Below are 8,717 nucleotides of genomic sequence, written 5' to 3' on the forward strand. Positions count from 1 at the left end.
TCGACCTCTATGCCATGGCCCATAGTGCCCCGTATAAGAAGGCCAAGGCATTCTCTGAGTCTGATCTCGATGATCCAAAGAACTTCACCAACCGCGCCTCCCACAACAAGCTCGTGAGGTACAGAGACAAGGGGAAGGCAAGGAAAGGGTCGGACTTTAACTCGAGCCAGCCTATTGATCCAGAGCTGGTGATGATATCTGGTGGCGGGAGGAACCATGGCTTGTTAGCCATTGGGGATGGACTAATACGTTGTACTAGCACTCTCCTGTAGATCAAGAGGCGCCAGACGAGCTCCGATCCTGAGATAAGGCCTCATCCACGGCCAATGGATCTCGAAATCAAGGTTAGTTATATAGAATCAGATACCTTTCCTCCATTACATTATGTGTGCGGCCGTCGATGATTACAATGCTAAAGAGGAGTGGTGTTGCAGGATGCTATTGAGGAAGAGAGAGCAAAGACCCAGGAGCTTCTGGCGGAGGAAAGGAGGCAGGCGGCAGAGAGGGAGAGAGAGACTGAGGAGAGGACGGCTAGGCTTTTGGAAGAGGAGAGGAACCAGAACGACTTGGCTAACCGGGCCATATACGAGCTCTTCACGGTAAGTTTCTTCTGCATATTAGCTAAATCATGCACACAATGTTCCTTTCATTAGTAACTAATATGACTGACTCGTCAAAACCAAATGTGCAGTCCATGTGCGAGAAGAACGGTCAGACCCCTCCGCCGATGCCAGTCATTGCTCCAGCGGACACGGTGAGTTTCATTTGAATGGACATTACTTATTAGTCTTCACATTTGAGTTGCATCATGCTAACGAGACATTGCAAATGATCTTTAATTTGGTGCAGCATAACTCCCGACAAGCATCGACGTCTGCCATTGGCGCGAGCAAGAACCCCGATCCTCCTCCGTCTGCCACTACCGCGAGCAAGAACCCTGATCCTTCACCTACGGGTTGACGGTAAGTTTTGCCTAGTGCTTTGCTTAATTAGCTCCAAAATGACCTATTTAACCTAGGATATCTCTAAAAATGACCTATACTTAGCATTTTTTCCTCCAAAATGACTTAATATGCTTAGCTAGCTCAAAATTGACCTATTTAACCTAGGATGCTTAGCTTAAAATGACCTAGGATGCTTAGCTCAAAATGACCTAGGATGCTTAGCTCAAAATGACTTAGTATGCTTAGCTAGCTCAAAAATGACATAATAAGCATACTTAGCTCCAAAATGACCTATTTTACAGATATAAGTTGCATCATAATAATCTTCACATTTTAGTTGCATCATAATAATCTTTTTCTTCTAGTCTTCTTCTTCTAACTTTCTTCCTTCCCATTTTGTAGATTTGCTTCAGATCACGGAAGCTTGGGTTGATGGAGTGCTTGTCTTTAGTTTTTGTTTTGACTTTGTGAAACTTGCTACCTATGATGAAACTGTGTAATATTGATGAAACTATGTATATGTATGGATGAAACTTGCTACTATTGGTAACATGTGTTGGATATATTTGCGTTCATGACTATTGGTAATATGTGTTGAATATGCTATATTGGTCATATATATATATATATCTATGTTTGATTTTCCGTGAAAATGAATTGATATAAGAAAAACAAAATTAAATGAGGCAATATAGGCACTTTGCCATCTGCTGGCCGATGGCAAAGAGCTTTGCCATCCGCTGGCAGATAGCAAAGAGGCCACGTGGCAACAACCTGTGAAGCGCTCGTTTGGCCTATTTGTTCTCTTTGCCATCCGCCAGTAGATGGCAAAGAGCCTTCTTCCTTTGCCATCAGCTGGCTGATGGCAAAGAGCCTGCACCCATTGCCATCAGCTGGGAGATGGCAAAGAGCCTACAGCCTTTGCCATCTGCTGGCAGATGGCAAGGCACGCCGTTAGCCTCCTAACGTGGCTAACCCCGTTCCTCGGGCTTTGCCATCGGCCAGCTGATGGCAAAGGCTACATCCTCTTTGCCATCTGCCAACAGACGGCAAAGAAGCCTTTACCAGAGTTTATTCAGCCGGCCCTTTGCCATCTGCTGGCAGATGGCAAAGCCCTTTGCCATCCGCCGTCTGTGCCTTTGCCATCTGCCATGGCAGATGGCAAAGTGCCTGATTCCTATAGTGAGTCATGTTTTGCCCTGGACAATTTCATACTGAATTGATTTGCTGGTTCAGAGTAGAAATGTAGCGCCTAGTCTTCATCAGACCAAGGATATCCATGTTCCCATTGATGGAAGAGGTGAAATCGATACAACCGGAATTGAGCATCCCATCATTGAATCCTGTCGTACACCTCCAATGTAGGTCCACCCTGTCAATAAATTCACGTGCAAACCACTAGTATTACTATCTAATGACAGTACAAAAAGAGTAGCAAGATAGTAGCAAACCATGTACCTTCATAATGAACAGCTCATAGTTCCACCAATTGGATATAAAGGTTTGGAAGAAAACATGCTCCTAATATTGAACCATTTGGAGTTTTTGTGCAGTTCCACTAAAATCGAGCATCCCTGTTTGCATAGATATTGAAAGTGTGATTACTACAAAAGTGGCACGAGTTGAATTATAGACTCACAAATATAAGCATTCCAATTTCTAAATGGGAAAAGGTAGGAAGACTATTTCTAACCACCTGTTTGAAGGAATAAATAAGGAAACAACGGCTGATGTCAGGAAGGCATACATAGTTTTTTCTGGAAAATGAACCATTCCTCACCTTTAGTGACATCATCGCCTTGATAATTTAGTGACAATGTACAACAGGAAATGACTTAACATTACATCATGATGTCAGGTATGTAGTCGACAGGCATTAGAGACAAACATACAGACCTCCTCCGATAACATAATGAACATTAATTTTAACAAAGGTGTGACTAGCCTTACCGGGATAATTTGAGTGAACTCTACACCCTCTGTTCCTTAATATAAGACATTTTCACAGTTCAATTTAAAGTACCCAACGTCTAGTATTTAGAAAAATAGGTAGTAGTTTTTTGAGCACATATCTGGGAAAGCTTACCACACTTTATTTATGGCCATACGCTAATGCAACACCATTCGAATAGTACAAATATACACTAATCCAGTGGCTAGTGCAACAGTAGAGTAGTTATTTTATTATAGGGTACAATACAATGGTTTTACTGAACAAATTTCAATAAAATCTAGCACTGGAAGATTTCTATAAGAATTAGCAATACAAAATGTAAAGGTAACAAGTTTCAGCATTGGTATACTAGTTGTGCATGAGCATTAAACCAAATACAAAAGTCTGAAGGTAACTAGCATTATTAACTGGTGACAGTATAAAAAATGCAAACAATGTACCTTCAAGGTAAATATCATTTCAAACTCAAGGGGACCTAAAAATTGCTATCCCAATCTTGATAATCAGTCAAACATAAAAACTTGATCGAACAAATCAAGAGAACAGCCGGAGGAGGAGGTGCCCACTCTTGACCTTTCCTCTTGACACTGTACAAAAAAATTGACTTATGTCATGAAAGTTGGGTATGTAATCTATAAGCATTAACAATGCAAAAATCTGAAGGTAGTAACAAGATTCATCGTTGGTATACTAGCTGTGCAACAACATTAGAATGCCTTAGCTGAAAAATCTTTAATACATCCACAATGAACGGCTAACCCTGAAATAATCCAGTGACATTAAATGGCATTGCTTAAATTTATCGGTGGCATTAGACTGAGTGTGGCATTAGTTAAATGTGGCATCACTTTAGCATTAGCATTGCTTGACTTGACTGCTGGCATTATACTAACAGCAAAAAAGTGGCAATAAGAGCATGGCAGGCCCATTCAGACAGTGGGCGCACCAGTACAATGTACCTCCACGGACGCATAGAGTGGCGAGGGAGGTATGGTTGCCCAGAGCAACAAATATCCAGGCAGAATATGTGGATTACGTCCCATTTTTGTTCTCTTTAGCCACCTTTTTCCTATGTGAGAAAAACAAACCGATCGACCTGGTCATTCTATATTGCGTTGTCATGCCTTTCTACCCTTCTTCAACCAAGAGACACGAGACTCGTTCCTTAGCTACTGATTTTCCCCTTTTCAACCTAGATGCGGGTTCGATCCCTACTCTCTTGGACAGTACAGTCTCCCTTCCTTTCCTTATTCAACCCATACATGGATTAGTCCGCATGAAGTAGGGTTTCCTTTAATAGTGCAAAGTAAGGTTTTCGTCTACGTGACTAGCAGAGTAGAGGATAGGAAATTGGGAAGATGGTGGAGTGGAAAAAGATCCACATGCAACGACATGGAAGATGGGGCAATAGAACAAGGGTATGGTTCGAAAAGAGGTAGCATACCTGAGGGTCGGCGGTAAGTGGCTTTGCTCGTGGTCGTCGTCCTCCGCACACACTACGGCAGCGAGCTTGGAGACGGAGGCCATCCCGCGCAGACGCTAGGTCTGAGAGGACGGCCTTGTCGTCAGTGCATGACCTCGCTCGCCGTCGAGGAGTGTGTCAACGCTGCACGTCCTTTTCTTCCCCAGTGGATCTGTGACCACCGGTGAGGAGGGAGAGAGAGGCTGTCTTTTTTAGATCTAGAGAGAGGGTGATAGTGTGAGAAGCAAGTGGGCATCCCTTAGCAAGAAAGCATTGAAGCTCCAATGTATATATCTTTTTTATACTACTAGTACTAGAGGTGGAGTAGTGGTAGAGTAGTTTATATTTTCTCTGCATACAGTACCAGTTAGTCGTGCTTCAAAACTGAATGGCACGCCATTAAAAAAAATAAAGTCGAGAAATAATGCGGCACTTCGGGCCAACGAGGCCAGATCGCATTTTGCATGAGAAATGACACACCATGTTTCATTGACATGTGGTCCCGTTCCAACATGTCACTGAGACGACGGTGAGTCCTTTTGTACAATTTCTGAATGGACGACTATGCAGGCCGCGGCGCCTCTTCGTGTACCGTGGCAACCGTCCACCGCCTCTTCGCCTTCCCCTCTCGATTTGGAACTGCTGTCGCACGCTCTTCCTCCCTCCTCCATTTGCCTTCACCCTTCCTTCTGGCATTGTTCAATGGTCTTCTCCATGGAGGAAACAAGCCATAAACGACCCCGTTATTCTTTCCCCAATCTGAAAGATGACGTGGTGGAGGAACTCATTGGTCGGTGCAATGTCATCACCTCGGCTAGCATGGCAGGTTCATTCAAGACCATTCTCGACTCAACTAATAACATCATTACAAGGAACCCAAGGGTCCAGGAGCGGTTTGATCTCCCTTATCTTCTACGCTATAAGCCGGTTCGCATGGGCGCGGACGATGGAGGCCTCGCCTTGTGCGAGTTGATGGCGCTTGATAACGATACGTGTGATGTCAAGATGCCATCGCCTAAGGGTAAGGCTTGGGCTGGCGCAAATGGAGATTGTGTTGTTTATATTGGGTACAATTGTGAGTGGCAACTTGTGAATGTGTACACTCGTCAATGGATTCCACTTCCAAAAATCTCAGATTGCCCCGAGGTTGAGCACACAGATGATCTACGTATGTTCAAATACGATCATGGTGGCTTTCATCTATGGAAGATAGCAATTTGTCAAGTTCCCAACCGCTCTTGGAATTACAAGAACTATGAAGTTGTTGCTATCTTCGACAAGCTTGTTGCCGTCGTTACTGATTCCATGGTTCATCCATGGATATTGCTCAAAAATCAGTTTCTATACACGGATGAGTACTGTAATGCAATTTAATACGAGGATCTTGTGTTTGCTGCCACCACTCGTGGCACTATTTTTGCATGGGATCCTTGTTGTTTCAGTACGTTTGTCTTCCACCGTAATTATAATTGTTTCATCCACATGGATGGGGGTTAGCAAGTTTCCCTTTACTAATTAACCTTCTTGTCTTTCAAAGGTCCTGTGAACATTCCACCACCTATACTTGAAAAAAAATTATAACCAAGGGGGAGATGACGATGGTGATGATCACGAGCATGAGGATGAGCAGAACTTATATACTCAGTGGCGCCTGGCAACTAATTCTGATGGATCACCTCTTCTTGTCTGTACACAGTGCATCGAGATTGTTACTACTGAGGGAGCAGGTGTTGTCTACCATGCTCGCCCTCTCCGAACCTATTCCAACACCCGTTGCAGGGTATTCGAGATGGATACTAGTGTGCTAGCACCAACACCTTCTCCCTGGTATAGTATTGATAGTCTTGGAGAAAACTCGCTCTTCCTTGGACCAAACTATCTAATGATGGTGAAAGGCAATCCAGCTACTGTTGACACAACGTTACTACCATTTATGAGAAGCAACTGTATCTATACCTCGGACATTGTGATGGTTCCCTACCCTGGTCCTGATATATGCCGCATCAGCCTGGATGACCAGTCCTCTGTTTCTCTCGATATTGACAATAGTTGGCCCTTCCCAAAGCACCTATGGTTCAAAGAAAGCGTTTCCAATGCCGACGATTGGTTGAGTTGAAGTTCGTTTCATTGATTATTATTTGTTGTGTGATGAAAACTTCAGTATTTACTAGAATGTTTTGTTGGAAATAATCTATAATCCAACATGTATCCTCGTTGTCGTTGTGTGTTGATGACTTGTTGTATGCAATTGTTCACACACGAACACGTCACCGTGTACCGTCGACGCCGGGGGTGATGCACCACAGCTCACGTCGACGGAGACCCGTCCGGAAGCGTGGTACGCAGGAAATCCGGCGGGTGCTTTTGAAGACCCGAAACTCCACACGCCCGGGAGGGACCCCGTCTGGACGCGCGGCGGCTAAGGGCTGCCCTAGGTCGGCCTGACCGCCCCTAGGGCCTCGAGATTCGCCGCCCTGCAAAAGAAAAACGAACGAAGAACGAGGAAGAAGAAGAACTAGGGTTAAGGAGAAAAGATAAAAGATAAAAGTGGTAGATGATTTGATCGACTGTGTGTTGTTTAATTGGCCATCACCCCTTAGGTATATAAGAGGCGGCTGGACTTCCCGTGCAAGGACAAGGCTTGGATTCACGTCCAAAACCCTAGTCAAATTAAGATAGGTTTTATCCGAACTTTCCAAAACTGTTCGGTTTAAACTGGCTGCACCTTGTGGGTCTTTTTGTGGTGGTAAACTACCTCAGATGGAAACAAGTCCAAAAGCAATCTTGACCGTTTCGACGAGGCGAACAACTTTCATGTTGAATATTTTTTGATCAGAGGTCATCTTGAGGGTCATATTGCTCATGCAAAATAGTCTATTATTCGCGCTACCTCGCGCAAAACAGGCTATACTCGCACTACCCATCAGACATGGCGTCTTGTGGGGCGCGTCATTTTTTGCCTCTTAACAGAGCTGCATTCCGATGTCTCTAGCGTTTTCATACGAATTCGGATTGAAATGATTCTTATATCAAAATCGATCGTTTCGACGAGACGAAGACAATCCGTGTAGATCATTTTTCCATACGAGGCGGTCTTGGGGTGCAATGAGCCGAATAGTGTTCTGAATACAAAATCTCAGTATTTCGAACACAACTTCAGCCTTCGAGATGAGATCGGATGGCGATGGCCCAAACTTCAAAGATGTTTATATCAACAATACGAAACTTTTTTATGTAGATCACTTCTCCATTTGAGGCCGTATTAATTAAGTTCTTGACCGTGCCAAAATCTGGTGTCAACACATGCCCCCTTGTTTTCGGCAAAACTTGCATGCCGAAAAATAATTTTCAATGTATTTTTTCTAAGGATGATGTCAACACTCCATTGGCCATTTATATTTCTCAGGGCGATAATTATGTATCGGGCATGTTTATGATAAGGGCGATAGTTATTTATCGGCCATGTCTTTGCTTGGGACGATAGTCATATATCAGTCATTGCTTATTTGAACCTCTTGATGCAACTTGGGTGAAAAATTCTCAACTTATATAACACTCCGATGATAAGGTTCCATAGATATGTATCTCAAAGCCATCCTCTGAACCATATTATTCACCCTTTCGCTAGGATTTTGCAGATAATCAAGAATGAACTTCCTGCAATCCTTGCTTTGCCTGCATAAAAGTTTCATTAGTGGCCAAGGTGGTGAGCTCCAATTCGGCCTTACCTATGTTGGCAAGAATAAGCATCGGCTATTGATAGATGTGCAATACACCATGACAGACATGGTAGCCGGATCTCTCCAATTGTCATGTCTAAATATATGAACAATTTTAATGCAACCCAATGTAAATTTTGCATCTAGACATACCCTAAGATAAACTATAAGTGATTCGTCAAAACATTGATAACCCTTGGATATTTTTTGCACTACTCATAACGAATCACCGAAAGCCTCAATATGTATAGCACCTATAGCAAGTAAAAGAGTCAATCCGAATAACAATGCATATTCGGCCTTGATTAATCGTGCATAAAAATATTCTGAGCGACATGAGGCTTCAAAAATAGTACCATAAAGAGATATATAAACAACACCAACACTTTGGCCATTGCTATGAATTGAACCATCAAAACATAATCTCCACAGTACTAGAGAGACAAGACTAATATTAATATTATCCATGACATTCATCCGATGTTCAATAATAAAATCAGCTATGATTTGGCCTCTTATAGATCTCAAAGATGCATAAGCCAAATCATATCCAAACAAAGTATAAGCCCACTAACCAATTCATAGCTGCAGCTATGAATTGGTCTATGCAGCATATATTCAATGACATCGGTCATGAT

General features: G+C 43.1%; 1 protein-coding gene across 1 annotated transcript; it reads left to right on the forward strand.

Annotated features, from left to right (window-relative positions):
• Positions 1-324: 324 nt before the first annotated feature.
• LOC125555880 lies at positions 325-1,550 on the forward strand. The gene is made up of 4 exons (XM_048718689.1): positions 325-599; positions 692-754; positions 850-962; positions 1,347-1,550. Exons 1-4 carry the CDS (start codon positions 385-387, stop codon positions 1,442-1,444), a joined length of 489 nt encoding a protein of 162 aa, XP_048574646.1. The 5' UTR covers positions 325-384; the 3' UTR covers positions 1,445-1,550.
• Positions 1,551-8,717: the final 7,167 nt, after the last annotated feature.

Source organism: Triticum urartu, chromosome 5 (assembly GCF_003073215.2).
Source record: "Triticum urartu cultivar G1812 chromosome 5, Tu2.1, whole genome shotgun sequence".
Lineage (NCBI taxonomy): Eukaryota > Viridiplantae > Streptophyta > Magnoliopsida > Poales > Poaceae > Triticum > Triticum urartu.

What these genes read in the sequence shown, in the direction of transcription:
- LOC125555880 (XM_048718689.1), top strand. Translation starts at nt 385, where the DNA reads ATGTGTGCGGCCGTCGATGATTACAATGCTAAAGAGGAGTGGTGTTGC. An exon ending in CCATATACGAGCTCTTCACG is followed by an intron (nt 600 to 691) that starts GTAAGTTTCTTC and finishes CCAAATGTGCAG; the next exon opens with TCCATGTGCGAGAAGAACGG. An exon ending in CCTTCACCTACGGGTTGACG is followed by an intron (nt 963 to 1,346) that starts GTAAGTTTTGCC and finishes CCCATTTTGTAG; the next exon opens with ATTTGCTTCAGATCACGGAA.